This window comes from Dermochelys coriacea, chromosome 8, assembly GCF_009764565.3.
Source record: "Dermochelys coriacea isolate rDerCor1 chromosome 8, rDerCor1.pri.v4, whole genome shotgun sequence".
In the NCBI taxonomy this organism is placed as follows: Eukaryota; Metazoa; Chordata; order Testudines; family Dermochelyidae; genus Dermochelys; species Dermochelys coriacea.
The window spans coordinates 108,730,184-108,757,265 of record NC_050075.1 but is presented as its reverse complement, the minus strand read 5'-3'; the positions used below and the strand labels follow the sequence as shown (position 1 = coordinate 108,757,265).

General features: G+C 57.6%; 1 protein-coding gene across 16 annotated transcripts in view; it reads left to right on the top strand.

Annotated features, from left to right (window-relative positions):
• The window catches only part of SZT2 (SZT2 subunit of KICSTOR complex), a 71,422-nt gene that overhangs the window by 24,262 nt on the left and 20,078 nt on the right, over positions 1-27,082 (top strand). For 6 of the 16 annotated variants that reach the window (XR_006273950.1, XR_006273951.1, XM_043491424.1 and 3 more), the window contains 31 exons: positions 622-736; positions 6,407-6,520; positions 8,016-8,213; positions 8,308-8,426; positions 8,964-9,102; positions 9,600-9,761; positions 10,693-10,897; positions 11,179-11,291; positions 11,632-11,875; positions 12,642-12,801; positions 12,885-12,977; positions 13,191-13,272; positions 13,619-13,900; positions 14,304-14,442; positions 14,847-14,963; positions 15,070-15,133; positions 15,408-15,593; positions 15,725-16,123; positions 16,223-16,415; positions 17,200-17,274; positions 17,410-17,548; positions 18,618-18,738; positions 18,959-19,088; positions 19,174-19,326; positions 19,527-19,629; positions 19,970-20,087; positions 20,489-20,600; positions 21,191-21,309; positions 21,709-21,873; positions 23,141-23,222; positions 23,908-23,958. Coding sequence is in view for 14 of the 16 variants with exons in the window: in XM_043491424.1 (XP_043347359.1) it covers positions 622-736; positions 6,407-6,520; positions 8,016-8,213; positions 8,308-8,426; positions 8,964-9,102; positions 9,600-9,761; positions 10,693-10,897; positions 11,179-11,291; positions 11,632-11,875; positions 12,642-12,801; positions 12,885-12,977; positions 13,191-13,272; positions 13,619-13,900; positions 14,304-14,442; positions 14,847-14,963; positions 15,070-15,133; positions 15,408-15,593; positions 15,725-16,123; positions 16,223-16,415; positions 17,200-17,274; positions 17,410-17,548; positions 18,618-18,738; positions 18,959-19,088; positions 19,174-19,326; positions 19,527-19,629; positions 19,970-20,087; positions 20,489-20,600; positions 21,191-21,309; positions 21,709-21,873; positions 23,141-23,222; positions 23,908-23,958 (4,492 nt within the window). In the remaining 2 variants the exon portion in view is untranslated. The remainder of the gene's footprint in view (positions 1-621; positions 737-6,406; positions 6,521-8,015; positions 8,214-8,307; positions 8,427-8,963; positions 9,103-9,599; positions 9,762-10,692; positions 10,898-11,178; positions 11,292-11,631; positions 11,876-12,641; positions 12,802-12,884; positions 12,978-13,190; positions 13,273-13,618; positions 13,901-14,303; positions 14,443-14,846; positions 14,964-15,069; positions 15,134-15,407; positions 15,594-15,724; positions 16,124-16,222; positions 16,416-17,199; positions 17,275-17,409; positions 17,549-18,617; positions 18,739-18,958; positions 19,089-19,173; positions 19,327-19,526; positions 19,630-19,969; positions 20,088-20,488; positions 20,601-21,190; positions 21,310-21,708; positions 21,874-23,140; positions 23,223-23,907; positions 23,959-27,082) is intronic. The other 10 variants (XM_038411996.2, XM_038411995.2, XM_043491423.1 and 7 more) reach the window with 9 other exon arrangements.

The window sequence follows — 27,082 nt, the reverse complement described above, 5'->3', positions numbered from 1 at the left end:
GAAATTACCCAGAGATAAGGTGTTGAGGGCGAAGAGAAGGGGACCAAGGACAGAGCCCTGTGGACCACCCCCGCCATCCCCCCCAGGAAGGTGCAGGACTTGTAAGGACACGCTGATGGTGAGATTAGAGAGTTAGGAGAGGACAGTCACTGAAGCCAAGGGAGGCCAACGTTTCAAGAGGAGCATGGCTGATAGGTCAAGGAGGGTGAGGACGGAGCACTCGTTCTAAGCTATGGTTAGGGAGAGGTCACGGAGTCCTCATCAAAAGTGGCTTCTTGGAGTGCAAGGGGCAGAAGCTGTACTGGACGGTCTAAGGTGGAATTGGAGGAGAGGAACTCAGTCAGCGATGTGTAGATAGTGCCTTCAGTGATGGAAGGAAGATGTGGTAATAGTTGGAGTGGCAAGTGGAGTCAAAGGTGGACTTCCAAGATGAGAGACTAAAACATGACAGTATTGTAAGTGAAAGAGCCAGAGGAGAGAGACAGGTTAAGGAGGGGATGAGAGTGGATACAAGGGAGATCAGGAGGGTTGGGATGAAGTCTCCTGTCTTCAGACTTCCTCTGCCCTGGGTCGTCTTCCACTTGAGGCTTGTTCAAGACTGAGCCTGTGTCCCTGTTGCAGCTGTACCCCAGGGATCTGGCCTGCATTAGCACCCTGCTAACTTTCGAGTACATCAGCCAGCTATGCCAGAACAAGGAGTGGGTATCCCTGGCTTTGGACGCCAAGGCTGCTGAAGGTGAGTCAAGAATCTATTTCTGCTCTGGCATGATAGACAGAACCGGGGCAGAGCCTACTGCCAGCAAGACGAAGTTCTCAGCAGCTCGTTATGGAGCTCCGATAGCTCGCTCTTGCTGTTCGACTGCCTCAGCTTCCTGCGCTGCTCCCACGGGTCACCCAGCCTGTGGCTCAGCTGGCGAAGAGGCGGGCTGGGCTTGTGAAAGCCAGCAGGCAGCCTGAGGTCTCGCGGAAGGGGAAGAAATCCTTTTCTCTGGCTTGCGGAGCAATTCTGGGTGGGGAAGAGCTGCTGTCTGACTCCATTCCCTTTTCCTTGACTGGGCACCATGGGTGTCTCAACTTCTTTGCAAAGAGAATCCCTCTTAGGAGCAGGTGCTCCACTGCTATGGTCCTGAGGGTGGGCTGAACACCTAGATGGACAGCTGAATGTAGGAAGGGTTACAGACCAAACCATGGGGAGCTCCCTTGATGCTCCAGGAGCTCTGCTCTCAGGACCCTTCTGAACCTCTTTGAGCACTAAATCCCTTAGCTAGAGATTGCAGCTACCTGTCTGCGAGTCGTGTTCACTTGACACCTCCTGATCTGGTGCACTAGCAGCCCAGGAACCTCAACTCATTTAACCTGGGTGTCCGTCCCTCCGGAAGCAAAAGGGAGTAGAGGTGGTCTTGGAGGGCAGCACAGCAAGGGGACGCATCCTGCTTGTGCAGTTTCATGTTGGCACTGCAGCTAGCGATGGTGCACCAGTGGCTGGGGGGTGGTAAGGGAACTAGAACAGTCCCGGAGGCTCTCTGTCAGCAAGGTCCCCACAGCCGGCTCTCCTTTGTACAGCAGGGGGCCAGGCTTTCAGGCAAGCTCAGTTCTAGCATCTCCACTGTTCTCAAGTAATCTTGAGGGAGCTCAGCTGTTCTGAAAGCCCTGCCCACTCTGGAGCCACTGGCCCTGTGTTGTGTGGCAAGGTAAGCCTGGCACCATTGGGCAGCAGGATCTACCCATCAGCCAGTGAAGGTGGGAATGAGAGCTGGGGAAGCCCTGTTTAGGCCCCTCTCCCCCGCAAGGCCAGGCCAGTGATTCCTTTTGTACTAGGTGCCCATGAATACAGCCCCTGCTTCCCTGTAGGATGGATTCACAGCTTAATGTGCTCCCTTCCCGGTTAAGATTTCCTAGTATTCAGCCTATTCTGTCCTGTCCCTCCAGGTTATACTCTTCCTAACTAAACAGCTCTCCTTCTCCAGCTTAATTCAGTCCTAAGTCCCAGCTCGCTTTTTGCCACCTTTGGCCCGCTCCCAAAGAGTGGTGGCAGCAGAAGGGTTTCCCCCTCTCAATGCAGCGATGCTCGGACTGTGGCGCTCGAGCCGCAAGTGCGCTTTAATGTGTCTCCTCTTTGCAACACATGATATTATAACATGTGTGATTGGTTAATAAATAAATCAGGCTGCTTTTCCTATGTTGTTAACCAATTGTAATTGGTAAAATAACATACTAGGTCAGTCACTTTGCTGTGAGAATATCATCATCATCATCATCACTCCCATAACCGCATTGGTAGTTGGGGCACCATCACTGATGAGCAATCAACCAATTGTCTCCATCCCTGACGATTGTGTGTCAGTGCTTGAATCTCTGCAAAGTCCCTTCCTGTCCACTCTTTTATGTTGTCAATCCATCTCTTCTTCTTTCTACCTCCTCTTCTCTTTCCCGTACCGTCCCTTGGAGGATGATCTTGGATAGGCCCGATGATCTTGTTACATGGCTGTACCACTTCAGCTTGCGCTTCTTCACAGTCATCAGGAGGTCTTCATATGACGCAACGCATTGGATGATGATGTTGCGGACCTCTTCATTAGCGATGTGGTCGAAGTAGGAGATGCCTGGGATTTTATGGACGTATCTCATCTCTACTACTTGTATTTTCTGTTTAAGTTCTGCCGTAAGGATCCATGTCTTGCACGCATAGAAAAATGGCGATGATCAATGCGTGCAGCAGTTTCAGTTTGGATTCCAGGGAGATGTTCTTATTCCTCCAAATTGGCTTTAGCTTTGCCACTGCTCTGTTGTTTGCGCAGTTTTTGCCCCAGTTTCTGCCTTGGATCCTTCATCAGTGATTGCCCCCAAATACTTGAACTATTTCACTGTCTCCAGCTCTTGTCCACTGACAGTGATACGTGAGCTGATCCCATCATGTTTGTCATCGGCTTGGTTTTCTCTGCACTGATTTCCATGCCATATTTTGTGGAGGTTTTCATCTAAACGTTTCATAAAGTTGGCAAGTTCATCTTCGCTGCCTACCAGGCCATCAATGTCATCAGCAAACCAAAGATTTGAGATTGTTCGCCCCCAATGCTGACTCTGCGTATGTGATCTTCTAGGGCATCGGTCATCATGTCCTCCAAGTAGGTGTTGAACAGCGTGGGTGAAAGCAGGCAGCTTTGCCGGACTCCAACAGTGGTGCGAAACCACTCTCCTATTGTGCCATTGATGAGAAGTGCACTGCTGGCCTTGGCATACAGTTGTTTAATGGTAAGAATAAGCTTATGACCAACATTGTACTTCTTCATGGTTGCCCGGAGAGCATCATGTCATACTCTGTCAAACGCCTTCTTGACATCAACAAAGACGTGGCAGATGTCCTGCTGGTGTTGTAAGAGTTTCTCACATAGAACACGAAGGTTGAAAATCTGTTCTGTGGTACTTCTTCCGGCATGAAAGCCAGCCTGTTCTTCAGCGATGATGATCTCTGCTTGCGGCTTCAATCTGTTCAATATGACTTTCAACATCACTTTGCTGGGATGGCTAATTAAGGTTATGGTCCAGTAATTTTGACACAATTGCAGGTTGCCTTTTTTTGGCAGACTGGTGATTAGTGACTGTGTCCACATGGAGGGCCACTCACTGGTCTGCCAGATCTTGTTGCAGATCTTGGTGAGTACATCTATTGCTGTTTCTCCTCCGAATTTCATCCGTTCAGCTGGGATGTTGTCAATACCTGTAGCCTTTCCGTTCTTGAGTGATTTCACAGCTGTCTCCACTTCTTCATATAGTATTGGAAAGTCATCCTCTTCTGAATCTGGGCTGTCTAAGACACTAGGATCTCCATTTGTCTGTTGGTTCTGGAAGGCTCGTTTGCTATTTTTATTATTGATACTCTTCAATTTTAGAGCATTGTTTTTCAATCCATATCTCCTTGGCTACCTTCATTCCTTTCTTGATCTTTCTGCCAATTGCTTTGTATTTATCAGCTCCTTCAGTGCTGTTCTTGTCTCTCAAGTTCTCTTCTAATGTCACACACTTGTAGTATTTCATTTGTGACCCATGGTTTTGTCGTTTTACGATGTTTCCCAAGGATGTCTATTGCTGCCTCATTCATTACAGCATTGAAATTGTTGGTCGTTGTTTCTACGTCATCCTCTATAGCAAGCAGTGGGACAAATTTTCTGCGATTATTGCTTGGAATGACTCTGCAATGTTTCGGTCTCTGAGTCTTTCCAAGTCAAACTTAGTTCTGGATCTGCTTTTACAGATCCAGACTAACGTGGCTACCTGTCTGATACTTGACACCACGCAAGGCACTGCATTTAGCTATATGGAGTGGAACTCCAATACGTCTGTTAGTCTATAAGGTGCCACAGCACTCTTTGCCACTTTTAGTTCTGGTGAACTTTGGCCTGACAATTTTCTTTAGCCGCAGCCAAAAATTTAGCATCACAAGGTTGTGATTGCTTCCAGTATCAGCACCAGGAAAACTCCTTGTTTTAGCTCTGTTAATCCCAGAACGAAATCAGTTTTGAACCAGGATGTAGTTGATCTGGCTATGATGTAGACCATTAGGTGCATGCCACGTTGATCGTTTGGATGCTTTATGTGCTCCTAATGTGTTTGCAAGAACCAGATTATTATAGCTGGCAAACTCCAAAAGTCTTAATCCTCTCTCATTGGTTACCGCATTACAGAAAGGGCCACAATAATCTCACCAGTCTGCCTGTGTATCAGTACCCACGTTAGCATTCCAATCTCCTTGTACAATCAAGATATCTATCTTGTGTACCTTATCAATGATGTCTTGGAGCTGATTGAAGATTTTTACAATTTGCTCATCATCATAGTCTGTTGTTGGGGCATAGACTTGTACCACTGTGATATTAAACGGTACTGCCTTTAGATGGATGGAAATAAGCCTGCTGGACACTGGGTGGTATCCTAATACTGAATTCTTGATATCTTTATGCACAAGAAATCCTACGCTGTTGACATGTTTGTCCTCTCCACTATAATAGAGTACGTGGCCTTCTTCCGTTAGTGCCTCTCCAAAGTTCTTCCATCTGACCTCAGATTCCTAGGAGGTGCCAGGTACATTGTTCCATTTCATACGTGAGTTCTTTAAACCTCCCTATTTGTTTCAATGTCCTTACACTTCATGTGGCTATGGTGATGTTATCTCTTCCATGGATCCCCTTTGTTGGGGTTACACCAGTAGTATACTTGTCGCATCTGCCCTGATGGGAGACTGATGGTATGGTCATTATTAACACGGGCTGCGATCAGTCCAGTATGGACATGGTTGACTTGCTCATCATATGATGTGTCTTGGGCAAATTTCTAACCTGGCGGAGCCCATCCCTCTCCAGGCAGCCCCCTTTTAGTCACCTCTTACGACATACAGGAGGAGCAGTGGGCCTATTCTGTCCCCGGATGCACAAAGAGAATAATATATACAAAATATAAAGTATTTCCCAGTCATACTGTTTAAATACGACTCTACAGCACTATAGTAAATGAAACAATGACTTCACATGGCTGTGGCTCTTTTGGATAATGCTGATTGCTAATTTGGCTCCTGAGTCACTGAGGTCTGAGTATCACTGCTGTACAGGATCTCACTGGTTTTTCTTTCAAGAGATAATTGAAAAAATGTGTCATGCTCTTCCCTTCCTCTGCAACAACTCTTTCCTTCTTCCAGGTCATAGCAGACAAGAAACATCTGCATTTCTTTCTCTCTCTCTCTCTAAACTCTGTCGCCGCTCATCCCATCTCCTGATCTCTCCATCCTCTCTTATTCCCACCCCGTGTATAGTCTCCCTCAGTGCAGAAAAGCCAACTCCCACCTCCATTTGGCCCTAGCTGCCACCCTCCAGCTTCCAGCCCTCTTGTGGTTTGTCCCCTGCTGCCCCTCACGCTTGGGTGGAGCTCCCTGTAAACAGCCCCTAAAGGAACGCTTAGCCTCCTGCAAAATCTGCTCTGCCGTCTACAACCAATTGTGTGATGAGACCGCTGCCCGTCTTGCTGACCAATGCCATGTCTCTGTGGCCATCTCTTGCCCTTAGATCGGCAGCTGTGTGGGACAGGGGCTGTCTCTTTGTTGTGGGTTTGTCCAATGCCTAGTGTCCTACTCAACGACTAGCACTCCTAGATGCTACGATAATACAAATAATTAATAATAAATCCTGTGTGATTCCTCCCCCTCCTTGGCTTTAGATGCCACTACACAGTGAGCCACAAAAGCGCCTTCAGTGTTGTGTGCATGTCTCCGAGCTTGTGCTGCTTCCAGCTGGCAGGCTCTCCTTGTGGGTCCAGCCACCTGGTGCTGTTGTAGCTCCTGTGCCCCTTCCCTGCTCAGATGGGCAAGGCGCTGCCTCAGGAGGGAGCAAGTGCCTCATCTCCCTTGTTCTCCTTGCAGGCCCTGACATGGGGGCTGGCTCCCATGTGCATGAGATCCCATTCCAGTTCAGCCTCCTGAAGCTGCTACCCAAATGCCAGCAGATCGAAATGTTCTTCCTCATGCTGACGGGAGGTGAGCGCTGACATTTGTTGGAGATAGGGAGAAGAGTGAAAGCCTAGGGAATGTGACTACTGAGACAGGCATTCATTGTAACCACACTCCTTTTGCTGCAGAGTTGTTAGCAGGGAAACCTTCCTTGTTTTATCACTCCTTTCCACAGTATTGACTGCAGTAACTCTGCTTTTGGGGAAGAGAGGAGGGCTGGATTTGCTGCTGCTTAGTTAGTTTGCTTCCTTGAAAACAAAGCCAGACGTGCACCTACAAAGGGGAGAGGAAGGAAGAGCAAAGGGAAAATGCAGCTGCTGTCTCTCATGTTGACTTGGCTGCAGTCTCACTGCTGGAGAAACACAAGCACAGCACAGAGACTAATCAGCACCCCAAGCACTGGCAAACTGGTGCCACCCTCAGCCCGTTCAGGGAGTTGCTTTTCGTTGTCTTTCAGGCTCCCACAGTGTTGCAAAATGTCCAGTCTTGGCTAGCTAAGCGGGACTCTCTTTAGATGAAAGGCCCAAGGGCCAGGCACAGGAAAGAGGAAATAAGGTGGGGGAGGAAAAGGAGGGAGAAGGGGCAACAGCAGAAACGAATGCCTCACGTCTCAGGTGATGGTTTGGATCTAGCCGGAGCCAGGGGGATGTGAGGTGATCTGGGTCCCTCTCTCTGGCCCAGTCTGGCCAGGGCAGCTCTTGGGATCAGGCCAGTGAAGGCCCATCAGTATCACAATAGCTCCTGGCATCCCAGAGTGGGATGGGGGGTCTTTCAGCCAGGTCTCTCAGGACTCCAAAGCGAGGTGATGGGTGCAGTACCCCAGCCAGTCATTATTTTGTTCATGAGTTAGGTCTAATTTACGACACACCAGTTCCAGTCCATCGATTTCCATCCCGCAGTCCTCCAGCAATAATCCCAATGGTCTGGGGTGGTATCAGCAGGCTGCCTAGGATGTGGTCTGTCTCCCTTCTGTACCTTTTCTATTAACATTGATGTAGATGATTGGAACGTTTTATAAACTTTCATCTGTTTTCGCACCATTGACCTTACAGCTCGGGGAGGCCCCTCGGGCCCCAGTTATTACAGCAGTGTGGGGGAGCTGCCTCCTCACCTCCCTGCAGCAGTGCCATCTCAAGTCTCCCAGCTAGGGCATGCGGGGTGGCTCCTGCAGCCCCAGGGTCACTGGCGGAGATGTTGGGAGGTTGCTGCTGCTCCTGTGCTGGGGCCAGCTTAGTAGCGGGTCTATTTGCTAGTGCCAGGCCTGGGTCTCTGTGCTGTCTTGTGGCTTCCTACCTCTTGGACCTAGTCTTCAGCATGGTTCCAGTACCTCGTGTGGGTGGGTGCAGAGAAGTTTGTGTGGCTGATAGTAGAGGGCTCCCTCTCAGCCTTGTGTAGATGTAAAGGGAAAACCTCACCAGCCATGTGCAGCTGGCTCCTTGCTATGACCTGCCGGGCAGGAGGGTGCTGGGACAGTAGCTGGCTGGAGGGGGTCTCTGATGCTGGTGGTTCTTTTCTGGAGCAGAGGATGATGCGATGGCAAAGGACTCTTCATTTGCACCCAATGAAATGCTGCTAGACTTCTTCCATGGCTGCCTGCAGCACTACCTCAGCGACCGGGAGGTCCCCTTGGCAGACTCGGATCATACAGCCTTCATGGAGCAGGTCTTGCAGCGGGACCGCAATGGCCACCTGCCCCCATTCACACTCCCGGTGATCCAAGGTAAGAGGTTGAGAGCCTGGCAGCCGGAGATGTGAGTAAGGGGGCCTTTGGTGCCCTGCACCTGAGCTCCCCTCCTCATGACCTGTCTCTTCAGTTCCAGAAGAGCCCCTGGAGGCCCCTGCACCCCTGGAACAGCAGAGTCCCTCTCTGGTTGTTCACCCTATTGGCAGTAGCGCTACCAGGGACGTGAGTGGCTCCACAAGCACCCTGCAGGTACCTCCCTTGGCTCTGTATCCCTTGTGCTGCTGGGGCCGTGGGCCCCCTACCCCGAAAGCTCCTGAACGCTGCCCAAGGGGGAGCTGTTAGGGCACAGCCCGAGCCCTGCAACAGGGACTGGGGATGGAGCGCTGAAAATCCAGCCCCTGTCTGTGATGACCCACCAGCATCTCTTGGCTGCCCAGGGGCTGGAAGAAGCGAGGGCCCCGCTCGGCACTGGAACTGCCCATGGAGAGGGCAGCGAAAGAAAGGGCTGGGGATGACCCAGGACAGAAGCGAGGCTGAGGAGGGCCTGGGGAAGCTGGCCCCATGGCCGCCTGTGCTATACCGGCAGTGAGGGGGGGAAGCCCAGCCTATGCAGCGTGCAGTGGCGCGGGTCTGAGCCAGCTGCTCTGTCAGCAGGTCAAGCACATGATCGCAGAGGCTGCTGCACCCGAGGGCCAGGCAGCCCCCTGGGGGTGTTTCTGCTTTGCCTCACCCCTGTCTTGACCTGGGGTGTCCCTGCAGTCTTACCCTGCTGTGCTCTCTCCTCAGAGCCTGTGCAATGCAGAGCTGCCGGAGGCCGATGTGTCCCCGGCCAATGCTGCTGGGCTTCTCCTGCAGTGGCGATGCTATGCCAAGCTGGTTAGTCCACAGCACGTCTTCCTCACCTTCCTGCCAGCCACCTTCCCCGGTGAGTCTGCCCCCGCTGAGTCAGGGAGCTGAGTCGGGCAGCAGCGGGAATGCTGAGTGACTCTCTGGGGGGGAAACCCTTCCGGCTGTGTGGAGATGGGCAGAGCTTGAGGCTGAGGGACTTATCAATGGGCCTCTTGCTGTGCTCTGGGACCTGTCTGGCTGTTGCTTGGCTCCCATGTGCAGCTTTGGCTTTACCCAGTTTATTGCAAACTAGTTTGGGGCATGCCTAGAGCTCCCCACCCCACCATGGGGGTGAGGGTCCTGAGTGAAGCCCGCTGGGACTATCAGGGATGGAGGCTCGGGCGGTTGGCAGGGCGTTCTCTGAGGGCCCTTGCCTCTCACACAAGGTGGGTATTTAAAGGGTTGATACCAGTTACCCAGGGTGAGCTACTGAGTTGGCTGGCCTTCCAAGCTGCCCTTGGGGTGCTGGGCTGGCAGCAGCCACCACCTGTTGGGATATGCGGGAAGAGCCTGACCTCTCCTTTCCTTCTCTAGATGTACAGAAGCTGATGGCTTGTGCTCTGGAGAAAACCCTGAAGGAGGACGGCTCAGCAGGAGAGAGCCTGGACCCTGCCTGTGGGGAGCTGGGCAGAATGGGACTCGAGGAGGCAGCGGCTGTGGCATTCCTACCTACTCTCAGTGTAACGCCGGCCAATGGTACTGACCCCTGGCTCCCCACCCCATGTGTTCTGTGGGCAGGGGCCATTCCTGAGCCCAGGAGAGTCCTCCTCTCCCACTCAGAGTGCTTGCCATGGCCAGGCAGGCCAGAGGCTTGCGCACCATGTGCTGCTCCTGACTCGGCCCGGCGTGGCGGTGTGATACGCCCATCCCCTGATAAGGGCATGGGGAAGGGCTGAGGAGTCCCCAAGCAGCACAGCTATGTATGTAGTCAGCACCCCTCCAGAGGGGCTGTTCCTTGGGAAAGGGATGTCCGCTAATCTGGCCCACAGGCTGCAGATCAGGTGACTCTGCCTCCAGCAAAGCAACAGCGCTTCCTCATAGAGCAGTGCTGGTGCCAGACAGACACCAGCTCTTGTGCCATGGAGGCCCCTGGATCTCACCCAGACCCTGTCCCGACAGGCTGTTCAGCGTGTGCTGTGCCACTCTGGTAGCATGGAGCGGAGCCACTTGCTCCCTGCTGGAGATCACAGCCCCCACAGGGCAGGGGAAGACACAGCACTGCAGGCTGGGGGTGTTCAAGCCTCATGCAGAGCCCTTGATATTGAAAAGGGGAGGGGGAATCAGTTGGCTGGCTGGTGTCTGAGGAGCGGAGGGCCCATGCTGCTGTACAGAGCCGTGGCAGGGGACAGGAGTGGGAAAGCCCTGGGCCAGCTCCCAAGGAGCTCAGCCCAATATGGTCTGGTGGGGAGAGTCTAAGGGAAGTTACAAACCGGCCTCATGCTCCCCGTGGGCCCAAAGAAGGGCTGGAGGGCATAGGAGCAAGACGGGGGGGGGGTGGTACTCTTGGCGATACTGGCATACTGAGCGGAATGGGCAGTCTAGTGAGGAAAGGGCAGGCCCAGACATAGTGTCTGGTGTCTTGGGCTGTCAGTGGGGAACTCTCCTTCAGGGCGTCTCTCTTCTGCAGAAGCAGGCCAGAACGCAGGAGAGCCAGGCGCTGCCCTGCGGAAGGATGTACACATCTCCTTCAGCCGCCAGGCCTCACAGCCCGAGCTGAGTGAGTGCCACCGGGTCTGCTGCCCCATCTACGTCTATAGCTGCTCCATGGAGCTGCTGCGGGAGCAGATGGTCAGCCCCCGGACACACCGGCTTCCGCGGGACATCTTTTTCAGGTAAAGCCAGCTTCCCCAGCTCTGGGCTGGGAGCGCATGCTCCTTGGGGTGCAAGTGCACGGAGCTCAGGGCTGCACAGTCGAGTCTTTCCCGTGCGGGATGCTGGCTCCAGCCTTGCCATGGTCTGCTGGCGTATTCCTTCTCACTCACAGTGGTGCCTGTCTGCCTGCAAGAGCTTGTAGGCTGGCCGTGGCCCGGCCTGGCCCTGCACAGATTACCTCTTCCTCCAGGGATGTGACGCTCCAGCAGGGCTGAGTGGTGATGCTGCTGCTCTTTTCCAGGTCCCAGTTTCTGGAGCGCCCCCCAAATGCCACCTGGCTAGACCACAAGCACAAGGAGCTGGTGAGTTACTGCACGCTGCTGCAGGAGCACTCGCACCAGTGCTACGTGAAAGGTAAGGAGAGGGGCATGACAAGGAGCTGTGCCCTGGCATGGAGAGGGGCTGAACCAGGGCCTTCCTAGACGCCACTCTCTGGCGGGCGAGGGGAGGGGTGCACTCTCTGCAGAAAACTAGTTTCTTGTCAGAGTTGGCTTAAAGCTGTTCCCGCATGGCCTCTTGGGGCCCAGGTCTGTGGGCACAGCCATGGGGAGCTCAGCACAGAGCAGGCACTGCTTGCTAAGTTCTCTCATTGTGGGCTTTCTGAGCTGCCTGAGTAACTTTGGCCATGGTCTCCCTTCCCACCTCCTGCCCCGCTGGGCACAGCCGTGCACTCAGCCCGGTGTTACACCCACAGGGCTGTTCAAGAGCCTGCAGCAGTCACATAGCATCAGCTCCCAGGACCTTCTCACAGCCATGGACTACTGCGAGGAGCTGCTGCAGGAGATCGACATCACCAACTTCCTGCTGACCCTCTGCAGCCACGTGCGGGCCTTCCGCGAGAGCCACCGGCACTTCCATACGCACCCCAGGGCAGCCAGCCTGGAGCAGAAGGAAGAGCCGCCCTCCAGGGAGAGGGGCGTCCTCGTCTCAGAATCTAGGTAGGAGCCATCTGCCACCCTTCACATTGACTCAGGGAAGAGCTGTGAGCACCTGGGTCATTTTCACGCAGAGGAGACACAGCATCATGGAGTGGGAGGGCTAAGAAAGTGAGGCAGCATTGGGTTGGGGGCTGCAGTGTGTACTGCCAGGTTCCCTCTCCCTGGTGCTGCCAAGGGGTATGGTGCCTAGGCACAGAATGGCACGAGATATCTGCATGACGAGTTCTGTGGCTGGTGGACTTCGTGCTGAGCCAAGGTCTGTGGCATGGCTGCAGGGCCCTGAATCCCACAGGATCAGCTGGTTAATACCTGCTATGTGCAGAGAGACCCCAGTCAGCACTGAGCAGGGACATTGCTGCACTCTGCCCCATTCTCCAGAGGCACCAGCCCTCCCCCATATGCCTGGACTCTGTGTCTGTACCCAGACCCCGGTCTGACTCCCTCTGGTATAGACACAGCTGTCCCCCAGCCCGTATATAGAGTTGAAAGCCTGATACCAAGCACCTGTCTCTCTACTTTTCTTCCTGGGTCCTACCCCCCACCTCGGGCGTAGCAGAGGGGGCACGGTACGCAGCAGGGCCTGCGTGGCAGTCTGGGTACCTAATGGAGTCGGCTGCTGTGGGCAGAGGTGTTTTCCGGCACCTTGGGCTGAGTGGGTTATAGGTCTGTTACTGGCTAGGGATGGGGGCATTGTACCTGGAGGTGATACTGACTGTTCATGGTTCATACTGTGCCCATCTGGCTTGTATGCGTGTGGCCTCGTCAGTGCGGAGATGGAGGACTACAGCGAGCAGGACCACGGAGGTTTCTCATGCCCCACTGAGGAGCCCAAGATCAGAGCCAGCTGCTGCCCGGAGTTCCCCCTATCCCTGTTGGAGAGTGGCCAGCCCTGCCAGGTGTACCCCAACCTGCATAAAATCATCCAGGTGAGGGAGGGGAGCAAGCATGCAGTGAGCTGAGGCCAGAGGGGGTCAGTCTCACATTCACTATCTCCTTTCTCTCTCGGCAGGAGAAGTTCCTGGAAATCGGGAGTTTGCATTTTAAGCCAGTGCTGTCGAATCCTCATTATTTCTTCTACTGTCCACCCTGTGCCAAGAAAGAGGTGTGTGGGGGCGGGGGCTTGGGTCCCTGTGCCTGGCGCTGCTCCAGTGCCCTGGTGGCGGGACAAGTGAACTAGGCTCTGCCGAGGAGGGAAGTGCCATTTGTCTTTTCCCCAGGTCTACCCTTTGGGCGTCCACTGAGCCCCCGGGGCGCTGGAGCAGCCTGCCCTGCTGCCTAGCCTGGTGACTGACACAAAGTTGTTCCCCCTGCTCAGGAGGAGGTCTCCCGGGACCAGGCAGACAGAAAGGGCAGTGAGGACATGGAGGGGTCGGAGGCTGAACTGGCAGCTGAAGAAGGTAACTCTTTGCCCTTCCTACAAAGCGCATGTGCCTGGCAGTAGTGCCGGGGTGGCTGGACTCCACCACACTTCACGGCGCGGGGAGCTCGGCTGGACTGCACTTAGTGTTCCAGCATAGCTCTGGGAGAAGATCTCTCTCCTTCCCCCCCCCCCCCCCCACCCACACAACTGCCATAGCTGTACGGGCAGAAGCCCTAGTGTAGTTGCAGTTATAAGTGCAGCTTGTTGGGGGGCCAGTCCTGGCCATGCTGGCAATGGGGCGTTGCTGCTGTGAGCTGTCTCCACTAGCGGGGTAATGGTGCGGTTACACCATGCTAGAGTGGAGCAGCCCTGTGTGTGTGCAGGGACCGTGTCTGGCTGCGGCATTGCCACGGAGAGTGACCCAGAGCTGGAGGTGGAGTATCGGGAGAAGTTGGAGAACGAATTCCTGGACGTGGGCTCCCTCTCGGACTCAAACACCGTCAACCACGACGACGACTCGTTCAGCGTCCTGGGCGGGGACTCGCTGAATGAGCAGGAGCTCCTGGAGCAGGAGATGCCACCGCTCTTCATGCACCTGACCTGCTCTGTGAAGTTGCGCAGCCAGCACAGCTCTATGCCCGTGCGGTCGCTGCCCACCTGCCTGGGTAAGAGCGTGTCCGCAGGTGGCCAGGGCTAGGGCCCAGGCTGCAGCCTGAGCTGAAGGGTTCCAGCGGGGAGCCTGGGTCAATGCCAGGCTGCCGGCTGGGTGAACGGAGCCCCTTGGAGCACAGCAGGCTCGTTTCTCCCTCTGCCCCAGGAGCTGCTCGCTTGAGGCAGGTTTCCACCCAGGCTGGAGGCCAGAGCTCTCCCAGTACTATGCTGGTGCCATCAGCCAGCCGGCCCTCCTGGTCCCTGGGAAAGTGGCTTCAGGGTGCTCCACAGGAACTGCAGAACCTGGGCTTCCCTTGCACCCCTCAGGGGCCTCTTCCACCTGTCTGAGCAGGGCAGAGTTCAGCACAGGACCCCCATGCCAGCCCCTTCCCCTGACCTCCTGGTGTCCTTCCTCAGGGGAAGTGCTGACTTGCCTGGATAGCTGCCAGGCTATGGCCAGCATTGATCTCAGCGACCTCTGTGTGACCCTGGACATCTTCGTGCTGACTTTGCCACTGGAGATAGAAGTTGTAAATGCTGACCTTCACCACAACAGGTGAGTGTGCGGCTGGGCTGGCTCCCCTGAATTGACCCCTCCCGACCAGGGGCTGGCTTCCCCAGCCCTGCCGACCCACAGCCCTACAGACCGGGAGTCCAACTCCCCTAGCCCTGTCGACCGGCAGGCCTTCAGACCAGGCACCCAGCTGGCCTGACTCTCCTGAACTGACCCCTCCAGACAAGGAAGGTGGAATTCCCCCCCTTACATCCTGGACCCTCCTGTAGAGCCTGATTGCCTGTGATGTGGCACCAGGGTCCCTGGCTATGGGAGAAACAGCCCTCTGTTCCACAACTGCCCAGCCCTTGCCTGGGGCTCCTGCACTTCACTGGAGCTGCCTCTGTGTGGCTCCTGCCTGAGGCTCTGGGGCTGCTATACCCACCTGCACTCTCTTCCCATGGCAGGTACACGTCTGAGAGCAGCATCTCCTTTGCCCGCTCACCTGGGCAGCCCTCCTCCTTTCGCTCGGACGAGGAGCTCATGCACAACCTGGAACGACTGCCGTCTACGGGAGGCGAGAGGTACTGCACCCCTTGGCCTGGTAGCTGGGCTGGTACGCTGGGCACCATGCCAGGTTGCAGTGCAGGGGGCACGGGAGAATGAACCCTACTCTTCCCTCTCTCGTAGGCACCCAGCGCTCTCCAACCTCCCAGGGGTACACAGACAAGCTGTCGAAGCCACCATGAATGAGGTGAGCCCTGGCTGCCCTGCCTGGGTCACCGCAGTGCTGCCTTCTCGCCCAACCAAGCGTGTCTCAGCACGGGGACCAATGCTGCCTGCAGCAGGCTGCATACTGGCTGTGTGCTGCCCCACTGCTGGGGCAAGTCTTCAAGGCCTGGGGTTGATGCAGCAGGGTCTCTGACCTCTAGCCACCAGTGGGCATGGCTGGGGAGGGAGATATAGTCCCAGGATGCATGGCGGGGAGTGTGGGTACAGGTCATCCAGGTCATGTCCTTGGCCCTTAGATCCGCTGGCTTCTGGATGATGAAATGGTGTCTGCACTGCGCCATTCGCAGGCGGTCAGCACCTCTGTCCTGGAACGGGTTGCCACCCATGTCTACAGCTCCCAGGGGAGGCCCAGCTGCCACAGTGAGGTGGTGCCGCTGCAGTTTGTCTTCGGGCCCGAGCTCTCCTTGGAGAAGTTCAGAGAGGTGAGAGCTGCACGGCCCCTGCTGATGTGTCCCGCCCCACCCCACATGTGCATGCCCAGCATGCTCTCTGCTCTGCCCTCTGCAGTGCCCAGCCCCTCTTCCAGTGCACTCTCCTGGGCTCTGTGTTGCAGGAGTTCCAGAGAATGACCCTGCCGGGCTACGTGCTCAATGCAGAGGGCAGCGATTACCACTACGTCTCCGTCAGCCGCCTGCGCCCCATGGAGACCCTCGCCAGTACTGTCCACAGCCTGCAGCAGCCCCCACAGGCGGGGCCGAGACCCGTAGAGACCCCCGACAGCACTGTCCCCAGCCTGCAGCAGCTCGCGCCAGGAGGAAGCCCTGGAGCAGCCCAGAGCCATGTTGGGCAGGAGGGGAGTAGCGAAGCAGATGCTGAAGTCCTCCAGCCAAACCATCCAATGCCCTCCCTGCCACAGGGAACTGGGGGCCTCTGGGCCTGGCCAGTGGGTGAGAGCCAGTTTGGGCTAGATGTGGGAAATGCAGTGGGTGAGAGCAACCAGACGCAGGATGAGGTGAGAAGGATGGATGCTGTCTGGATGGCATAGGGGAGCTGAGCTTTGGGAACCAGCCCCAGGGGCGGGTCAGTAACGCAGTCCCTGGTTTGGATGCAGGAACCAGAGGAGGTGCTGAGGCCAGAGCAAAGTGGAGCTGTGGGGCACAGCTCGCTGGAGGAGGCAGCCCGGGAGATGACCCCCCTGATTCTTCCCCACTCTCGGTTCCTGCCCTTGTCCTCGGAGAAGAGGAGTGGTGAGAAATCGCCATCTACAGTGATCCTGTCTGACTCAGGGACCCAGGGCAGGGAAGGTAGGAGCCCTGCATGGGGCTGGGCAGCATGTGCTGGGCTGGAGCCCACGGAATAAGAGCAGCTTCCTGGGTGCTGCCTCGTGGTCCCTGCTTGACATGGGTGTTCTGCATCGGGGGAGCCCTGCTCCTGGGAATGGGGTCTCTCAAGGGCGTCTGCCTCCCCCTTTCCGTGCCAGCCTGGGGTGTTGGTTCTGCTTGTTGGCACACAGGTCCGTGCACTGGCCTGTGCTGGGTGTCTTGAGGCACGCAGGCCGCTCCAGAGTCAGTCTCGGGCCTAAAGAAAAGGAGTACTTGTGGCACCTTAGAGACTAACAAATTTATTAGAGCATAAGCTTTCGTGAGCTACAGCTCACTTCATCGGATGCATTTGGTGGAAAAAACAGAGGGGAGATTGATATACACACACAGAGAACATGAAACAATGGGTTTTATCATACACACTGTAAGGAGAGTGATCACTTAAGATGAGCCATCACCAGCAGCAGGGGCGGGAAAGGAGGAAAACCTTTCATGGTGACAAGCAAGGTAGGCTAATTCCAGCAGTTAACAAGAATATCTGAGGAATGTTAGTCTCTAAGGTGCCACAAGTACTCCTTTTCTTTTTGCGAATACAGACTAACACGGCTGCTACTCTGAAACCAGTCTCGGGCCTGTCACTGTACCTCCCGGAACCCTGAGCCCGTGCTGCTAGTCGAGTGGTGTGATGTCCCACCCTGTGCAGTCTGGGAGCCAGGTCTGTGCGCTGCAACAAGTGTTCTGCTAAGTGCTCCCTCTTCTCCCCCAGGCGCCGGCAAGCAGCGTCCCAGCCGAGTGCAGAGCCTAGTGTCAAGCCAGGGCAGCATGGACTCGGATCACTTAGGTGAGATTCCCCTCAGCAAGGGCAGGCAGCGTGGGGTACAGGACTTGCTGGGGCGCTGGGCTCCAAGGTGCCGGCTACTGCTCTGGAAGGAACCATGGGAGGGCTAAGTTCACAGGGCCCGTATTTCCGCGGCAGGTTACGATGGAGGGAGCAGTGATTCGGAGTGCGAGGAAGCCCTGATGAGCGACCATGACCCCAAGTGCCCCCTGATGCCAGATTTCTGGCTCATTGTAAAGATCCAGCAGGACCGGGTAGAGGTGTATTCTCACACACGGTAATGAAGGTCCTGTGCCAGCTCCCCTCTCCATACCCCCTTCCTGTCATTCGCATTGGCCCACAGACTTCTCCTGCTCTCTGCCCCCAGTGCCTTTGCTCCCCTGTCACCTACTCCCAGCCTTGCTCACTCTTTGCATCTGCAGTCTATCTCTGGGGCACCCTGGTTGCCCCCAGCCCAGCACTGGGGTGTTCAGGTACCAGCCATATCACACGGGGCCCAGGACACCACAGCCCGTCACAAGACTCACAATCTCAGACAAACAGCTGGGCTCGTTCTCACGCGTGGCAGGGCAAGCTGGGCTAATGCTGCCAATCTCTGAGAGCTGAGCCAGCTGGGGCTTCCTATTGCTCTGCCCTTCCAGCTGCCCCCCCCCCCCCAACCTTGGCCGTGGCCAGGGGGATTGAGGCAGGCACCTAGCCACTCATGGGAGAAGCTGCCTTTCTTGCTAGCAACCCTGCTGCTGCCTGTCTGGAGCCTGTAATGGCCGCACCCCCCACTCAGCAGGACTCTGCGCCCAGCCCCTCCCCACTGGCTCCCATTCACTCCCCTATGCTGAGCGTTCCCACAGCAAACGGAGTCCCCCTGCACCTTCGCCTGCAGTCTGGGTCGCAGGGTGCGAGTCCTTCATCCTGCCCCAAGCCTGCTCCCGCAGGGTCTGAGAGCCCCTTGTCTGCCCTTCTCTCCAGGACCCCTGTGTGACTGCTCTGGCTCCCAGGCCTGCGCCCGCCCTGGGTCTCTGCTCGTGCAGCCCCAGTTCCCATCTCCCTGCCAAGGAGTGACTCATTGTCTCTCCCTCTGTTGTCCTGCCAGCCACTTTGGCTGTTGCTCTCTCCATTGTCCAGGCTTGGGGTCCTGACTGGCTGTCCTCCCCTTCTATGCATCACGCCACTCCTCTCTATCCCTCCTGCCCACTGAGAGACCAGCTCTTTCTGCCAGCTTTCCCCCATCCCTGCCAGCTGCCAAGGACCTCCCCAGTGCAGCTGGTGCTCCCAGGCACTGCCCATCACTGGGCCCCGTAGCCTGTACCCCGTAGGCCTGCTGACCTCCCTCTCTTATCCTCACGAAGCAGCCCAAGTGCGGAGCAGGTGGCGATGGCTGAGGCCGGGAAGGAGCCGGCCGAGGAGTGTCTGCGTCTCCACCAGACCGTGGTGAGGAAGATTGGCGAGATCTGCAGGGTTGTTAACCAGGTAACGTGGCTCCTGGGGAGGCTCTGGCACTTTGAGTCCCAGCCTGGCTCTCGAATGAACAGGGGTTCCTGGGCTCGGCCCAGCCCCCAGTTCCCCTCTGTAGCACCAGTGCAAGGAGGGCTCTGCAGCCCTTGTTCCGCCTGGGCCCTGGGTTCCAGCGTTGCTTGCCCTGGGGCCCAGGCCATGGTGAGCCGACCTGAGCCCCCCATGTCTGTTGCAGCGCTTGCTGCTGCAGGACCTGCACGACAGCCATGTCTGCAACACGCTGCTGGTGGCAGAGAGCGAGGAGGACATCTGGAAGAGCGAGACTCCCTACAACTCCTACCGGCAGCGCACCCAGCCCACCGATGGTAAGCCACTCTCCTCCCCTGCTGCTAGGTGGGGAGTGGCCTGCAGCCTTGGCATGACTAGCGTGCCCTGCTCTCTGCCCTGCAGATTACTCCACTGAGGAGAGCTACCAGCCCCGCGACTACCTGGCAGCCACCATGCAGTTCATGCCAGGTCACTTTGCCTGCCCCGTGGTGTGGAGCACCCTCATCCACGTGCACTCCCGTCTCAAGATGGGACCCAACATGGGGGTCTCGCGAGGTGCGTACCATCGGGGTCCCCTCGCTGCCATAGGGACCAACTGCCCTGCTGACACGGGCGGGTGGGCCCTGTCTTTCCCAGGCATCTGGCAGGCGGGAGTCTGAGCGGTGCCTGCAGAGGCCCCATGTCTGCGACAGCGGCAGAGAGCTCAGTTGGGCAGCGGGCTGCAGAACAGAGCTCAGTGTCCTGTGTCTCCACAGCTATCCAGGCGCTGCGCTCGGTGCTCAATGCTTTCTGCGTGGTGAACAGGAAGAACATGTTTGTCTACCAGGAGCGATCCACCAAGTCAGTCTTCTACCTCCGGTAAGGAGCCCCTTCCCCAACCCTGCCCCTGGTCGCCTTGTCCCTAGGCCGTGCCCCCATCCTGGGCTATTGCCCTGGATTTCTGGGCTCCTTGGGACAGGGACGGTCTGTGTCTGGGCAGCACCCGCAGTGACTGCACCATTCCACCAGGGTGCCAGGTAGACTGGGTCCCTCCTGCCCGCTGCTGCCTGGCCCTCCACACGGAGACCCGCTGAGCCTGCAGTAAAAACCCCACTGAACTCTTGCTCCTTTTCACTGACATCTTAATGCCCTGGGCCCCACCCCCTAGGGCTGAGGCTGCTGCCCCACACTTCTCCCGTCCTTCTCTCCCTGTGCCCAGACTCTCTGAAACCACCCACAGCGGGAAGGCGTGGGAAGGGGAGAGCATCCAGGGCTGTGCGTGCCGCTCACTGGCTCTGACGCGCAGTCAGGAGCCCATTTACACGGAGGATCCATCAGTAAGTCTGCCGTGCTCTTTGTCCATGCGGGATCTGGGACAGCTCCTCAGGGTTGTGGGGGCGGGTCAGTGAGCCCAGCATGGACACGCAGTGGTGGTGGGCGCCAAAGGCCTGGGATACAGGGAGCAGCTCCATTTTCTCTGTGGCAGGCAGTTATGTGTTTGTGAGGGGGTGCATGTGGAGCATGGGAGGGTCGGGGGGTACAGGTGGGGGAATTACAGGCAGGGCAGGGGGCAATGTGGGGCAGGAGGGTATGTGGTGGAAATTGCAGACAGGGTGGGGAAGGGGGGTCATGTGAGCAGTGGCAGGTGCTGGATCTTGCCAGAGCTCAGTGACTCCCCAGCAGTTCTGGGTGGGGCTGTAGAAGAAGGTGTGTCTAGTGTAGCCCTTGTTCCCCCCAGGGCTTGCGCTCCTCCCTAGACACAGCCTCCTGCCGCAGCGCGGACTCTGCCCGCCCTGTGGGCCAGGTGGACAGACACATCCAGCTCACGGTGCATGGTGTCGCCCCAGCAGGTGAGTCATGACCTCCTGGGAGGGAAGACACAGGATCGATCACACCCTACTCTGGGCAGTGGTGTGGGAGTGGCAGGGTTGGGCTGGGGTGTGCCCTGGGGAGTGGGTGGGCTGGGGGTAGGATCGCCCCCAGGGCAGTGGGCTGGGGGGCAGATTGCCCCTGGGGCAGTGGTGAGGGGTGGGCTGTTGTGCAAGATTCTCTGCCCTGGCTGTTGTCTGAGCGATGCCAGGTGCTGGGTCTTGGAGTCAGCAGCTCAGAGTGGCATGGGGCCTGTTTTGGTGCAGGGGGAACAGTTTCTCCTTTGACCGGGCCCTGTTCTCCCCTTGCCCCCTAGCTGTCCTGGGCATTGATGCCAGATGGCCCCAGGGTCAAACCCCACATGCCACGTGCGGCCCAGACAGTGCCATGCCTCCCCTGGTTGGTGCCAGGGCTGCTCCCCCGATGGGAGCAGCTTACTCTGGTACGTGGCCTCTCGGGGTTTGCTGTGACAGGCAGGTGCCCTGCTTGAGGGGCGGGGCAGGACCTCCGGTGGTGGTGCCCCGATGAGCATGTTGTCCTGGGGGCAGCTTTCACCTCTGCTTCTCCCCAGGGCCCGAGATCACAGACGAGCTGGTGAAGGTTCTGCGCAGGCGTCTGGATGAAGCCACTTTGGACATCATCACTGTCATGCTGGTGCGGAACTGCAAGCTGACCCCGGCTGACGTGGAGGTAACGCTTCTCCAGGGCCTGCAGCCAGCTGACCTGTGCAGTGCAGAGCTCGGAGCCAGATCCATAACCCTGCTAGAGGCCAGGAGCCCCTAGTCCAGCTGCTCCTCTGCTGTCCCCCACCCCCAGGCCAGCCTCCCGGCTTCTGTAGGGAGCAGCTGAAAATCAGCATCCCCTGCCTTAGGCTGTCTCCATGGCTGGGGTGGCACAGGCCCCCTGCCAGGTGTCTGAGTGCAGACCCCCAATTTCAGGCCATCTCTGGAACAGGGTACCCATGAGCACCCCTTGTACATCTGCTGGGTCGTCAGGGGTTCTGTGTGCAGCAGCACTCGGAGGGGCCTGTCTGACGCTGCCTCTCCCAGGAGTGCTGTGCCCAGGGATTAGCAGGTTTCCTCTTCACAGTTCATCCAGCCCCCAGGCTCTCCGCCCACAGAAGTCCTCCAGTTCACTCTGCCCTCTGCCTCTCTGCCCTGGCTCCATGCTGTGGCCTGTTACCTGCGCCAGAACCTGCTCATCTTCCTGCACACCCCCAAGTACACGGACAGCAACGTTGAGCACCACTTCAAGGTGAGGGCTGGGGCCCTGCGTGCGGTCATGTTTCCACAGTGGGCTCGGGGGGTGGCATGAGAGCAGGGCTCAGACTGGTAGGTGCCACCTGCTGCAGAGCGTGCAGTCTGTGGCTGCCTTCCTGCGTTTGTGAGTAGTGGCGGAGTGCTCAAGGCTGATGTTTCGCTGTGGAGCCTGAGGAGAGTGAATTCCCACCCAGGGAGAAGAGCCCTCCGGGAGCAGTGGGTGCAGGCAGCACTGCCGGGTGCTGGTTCCCTACCCTGCAGTCACCCCCCACTTCCCTATTGCACTGCACTGGGCATTGTCTTCACGCACAGGCTGATGCCCCACGGAGCTAGCGCTCTGCACAGCAAAGCGCAGCCAAGGGCCGATGTGGGTGGGGAGGGGGTTGAGGCCCTGGAGTGGGGTTGTGTGACCCAGAGGACAAGGAGGGTGGGGAGTAGGAGGGGCCCAGCTGCAGCACTCATCTGTGTTTTAGCTAAGTTGATGGTCCTGTTCCTGGCAGTCACCATGGAGACACCCCTGCCACGCCTGTCCCTTTTGTGACTGTCTCCTGGCCCCACTGAGCCAGCACTTCCGGCCAGCCATGCCACACCTACAGAATGAGCAGGACTGCTGTGCCAGCCTCGATGTGGGTGCTGAGCCTGTCCCTGGATCTGCTGGGCTCCGGCTTCCTGGGTATGCTGCCATGTGGCTCCAAGGGCTTCATGCCCTTAAGGAAGGCTCAGACTCCGGAGCCCAGCCTCTAGCCCCACCCACTCCGCAGCAGAGCATGGAGGTGGGGCTGGCCGGTGGTGGAGAGTTTGGTGCCCGCTGACCCCCAGCAGTGCACTGCTTGACTGGCAGGCTGTCTGCTTCCCTCTCCTCTAGCTGTGGGGCCTGGCAGGTTGACAGCCATCTTAGGCAGCTCAGTGTCCCGGGCAGCCTTTCTGGACTTGTGGCTGAGGGGGTGATGCCACCAGCACGCAAGGCAGGTTGCTATGCACCGACCCATCGAGTCCCAGAGGCTGGTAGATGATGAGGGCCGAGCATGGAGGGCAGGGCTGAAGCAGATGCCATGCAGGGCGGGCTCAGGGTTAGCAAGGGACCTGCTCATGTGGCTGGAGGCAGAGCGCTTACAGTGGGTGAAGCCATGCTGGGCTGGTATGCGCCCGCCCCTGGGGACAAGGCTCTGCTCTCCTGCTGATGTGGCTGGGGCTGCCTCCCATCGCTCAGCAGGGTGCTTACCCTGGCATGCCCTTCACTCTACTCTGTCTCTGCTCCCCAGCACTACGTCCAGCAGAGTGGCAGTCCCGACCTAGATCTCTACCTGTACAACAAGCCTGGTGGCCAAGGCACTGGCGGCAAAGGTACTGGGGCGCTGGGCTCTCTGGCATCGGGTGAGGGGCTGAGCAGCAGGGAGCTGCTTTCTCGTGCTGAGCATCCCATAGGGAAAGGAGGGCAGCACGTGCCTTGTGCGCAGTGTGTGGATGTGGGGATCATCTGTTCCCTGGGGAGTTCCCCCAGGGAAAAGCCCCGCCGTGGCATTTGGGGCCCAGCACAGCTTGGAGAGGGTCCCCTGCCCCATTCCTTCCCGTTGGAGCAGTGTTGCTGCAGTGCAGCTCTGGGGCTTGCTGGAGGCTCCTTGGACATGGCCAAGCAGCAGAGCCGTAGCTCCTGTGGTGCTATTCCTCGAGGGCCCCAGTGTGCCCTGCCCCTCAGTAGCCCAGGTCACTGTTTAGCCAGCTCTGGGGTGAGACACAGCTGGGTTCCAACAGGTAGGAGGGTGTGGTAACCTTCAGGGTTCAGGTCCTGGGTGCAGGTGCCTGGCAATGGGGTCCCTTGAGCACCGTAGGTACCTGCTCCTGAGAATTTGTTACGGGTGCAGTGCCCTGCCCCCTCTTGTGGGCTGTTTGGAGGAGAGCTTGCTCGTCCTGTGCTTGGAGCTGGTCCCTTGTGCCCCTCCTGTGCTGGGTGGTGATGTCCCTTCTGTGTCTGACTGTGGCGAGGCTGACATGGCCCTCGGTGCCCTCTGAATGCTCTTCTGTTGTGTAGGAACCATGTCGGACCTTGTGCAGCACCTGTTTCCACTCTCCCACTTTCAAGGTAGCACCTGTGGTTCGTGTTGCACTGAAACTCTTTCCCTCCCCCCCCGGCCCCTCTTTGGTTCCTGCCGTGGACTGGTTGGGTTGTATTGTGGCTTCAGCGCTGGCTCGTTGTGTGGCTGTCTGTGACTCCAGGCTCCCTCTTCCCAGCTGCCTGTGGGGTCAGTGAGCAGGAGGCTGCTGCTGCCTGGGGCCATGACTCTCAAATCCCCTGGAGAGTGTGTTCTGCTGCTGGCTTCCCCCTGCCTCCTAGCTCAGCCCAGAGAGCTCCAGGGCTCTGTGCAATGGGAACATGTCTCCTGTTACCAGGGCATGCTGCAGGCAGTGCCCACAGGGTACAAGCTCCCTCCATGGCTGTGTCCATAAGGCTGTGTGGGGTCACCCTGCACCCCAAGGCCAGGTGGCTGCATTGGGGGTTTATAGTGGCCAGCACCCCTGGTGTGATGGGGCTGGGTGGAGGGGATCCTGTGTGAACCTATCTGAGCGCTCTGGGTGGGGCTGGGTGATTGCTGCAGTCTGTCCAGCACTTCCAGTGGGAACGGGGACAAAGCCCCAATCTCCATCAGTGTGGGTCTGGGTAGCAATCCTGGCAGGAAGTGGGAGGACAGCCGTCTAGGCTGTGCCCGAGAGTGGAAGAGTAGGTTTGCAGTTTCACCTGGGCCTTAGACACCATCACACCAGCAATGGTTAAGGCTGTAATTCTCTTATGGAAGTTACGGGGTCCCTGACTTCACGAGACCTCCATGACTTCAGCCTGCGGCAGCCGGGAACCTCAGGTCCACCCGCGACATGAGGCAGCAGAGGAACCCCAAAGCTCCCAGCTGCTGCGGATGGCAGTGGACAGCTCTGAGCTGCCGCAGGCATCAGGCCCAGCCACAGCGGGGCCCCCGCAGCTCCCCTCTGCTCTCATAACAGGACTGGCAGCGTTGGCATCTGGAGAAGGAGTGAGCCCCCTGCAGCCGCAACAGTGGGTCTGCTCTGGTGGACCCCAGCCTGTTCCCCTGCTCCAGAACATTGTGCCTGGGTCCTGGCTGGCCTCTCATGCTGGGGCAGCCCATGGGAACCAGCCATCTGCCTGGGGCAGGCACTCGCAGAGTGGGCCTGGGGAGTCAGGCAGGTCACAAAGCTGCACAGCTAGCCCTGCCCCAGGGAAGGGGTAGCAGCCCTCCTGATGCAGGCAGACAGGGACCAGCCCTGGCTACTGTGTCCCATTCAGGTGTGTGCGTGTCGGGGGATGGAAGGTTCAGGAGTCCCAAGGAGGACTCGTGAGCTGGAAAGCCTGCCTGGTCAGGAGACACTAAAGGAGCTCAGTGTCTTGACGAGAGAGAGAAGGGGTGATTGGAGCACGTCTGAGCACCTACCTGTGGGGCGGAGCCTCGTGTTCGGCTAGCAGAGGGCTCTTCAGGCTGGCAGACTGAGGCCGAACGGGATCTGGGGCGGGACACTTAACTAGACAATTCTGACTATAAACAAATTAAACTTCAGACGTAATTAGCCATCGCTCTAGCTCAGACTGAAGTTCTAGGCTGGATCCAGGAATCCCAGGAGAGATTCTCTCTGGCCTGCTACGTGCCTGGTCAAACTGGATGATGATCATAGTCCTCAATGAACGTGTCTCAGCACCCACCTTGCTGGGAATCTGCCACTGCCACTGCCACTTCAGTGCATGTCCTGGGAGGTTCCCTGCAGCCTGCCCTTCTATCTGAGCGCTCTGCTGCCATCCCAGACTGCAGAGCTCTGACATGTGGGCGCCAGGAAAAGGCACCGCCTCCGCACCTCTCTGGGCTGCCAAGGTGGGCGCTGCGCTCTGGAGTGTGTGTAGCAGGGGGCATCACTTGCTTCTCATCACCTTCCTTTGCGCCCCCTCCCCGCAGTGGAAGTGGCCCAGCACAGTCTGAGGTGCGGCACTAAGATAAAAACCTGCCGTTCAGCTGACTCCTGCTCCGCTGGAAGCATTCCTCCACCCCCTGCAAAAGGGATTGCTGCCTCCAGTGCTGAGTCGGGGCAGGCCACGGCCACCTGCTGCCCTCCCTGTGTGATGGGCAGACCTGGTGACCCACTCTCCCAGCTGGGTCGCTGGCACCCATGAGAATGACTTACTGCTCTCTGCAGGGGAGGGTGTTACCCTCCCGTGAGATGGATTGGGGCAGGGCCCTGGCGGTCCCTGTGATGGCCACTGTTGCTGGCATGTAACTGACACACACAGAACATGGGTCCTGTGTGCATTCATGTGCCAGCAGCTGTGCGGCGACTTGCCTGTCTCCGTGCCCTTAAGTGTCGGTTCCTGAGCCACCTTGCACATACTGCCCCTAGGAGGGATCTTGCCCTTACCCGCCAACCTCCCCACACCCCCTCCAAGTTGCCAGGGCTCTCCTGGTGGCCCATGGGGAGCCAGCTCTGTCTCCAGAGACGCAGCAGTGCGAGGACCCCACATAGGACAATGTGCAGTGGACACAGTGCTCTTAGCCTCCTTTCCTGCACAGGCGTTTCCTGCATGGGCTGCTGTCTGCAAAATAAGCGTGGTGCTGCCGTTTTGTGGCTGTTCAGAGAGCTGCACTAAGAAGCACAGTGTGTGGCTGGGTAGGGCTAGCAGGGGTTGGGTGGCTGAGTTATGGTCCTAGGGCTGGGCTGTGTCACCTGCTCCTGTCACTGCTGCTGCCTCCCTTCCCCTCCTGCTGGTGCCCCATGTCCCGACGGAGATTGCGGACCCCTGGGGACAAGGCCTCTGGCTGTGTGTGGCACAGTGGAGCCAATCGAGGGTCTGGCTCCTGCCATACAAATAACTAACTGCTTTATGCCCTGCACCCAGAGCCTCTCACTCTGTCTGCCCCTGCAGGGTGAGTCCCTGAGGGGGTAAAAACCCCAGGCCAACACTGCAGGCCTGGGGCCTTCCCCAGCATCACCACCAGGAGCTACAGGTCCTACACCACTGTGCTGGCCCAGAGGGGGCTACTGAAGAGTGTTGGCTGCTGGCCTGGAGAGGAGCAAGGACACCAGAGCCCTGTCCTGGGAGTGGGGAGGACATGTCCTAGCCAGGGTGCTGTGGGGACATCCATGGGGGGAACAAGGGCAGCATAGCTGGACTCCTGGCACCAAGCCAACAATACAAACACAGCATGATGAGT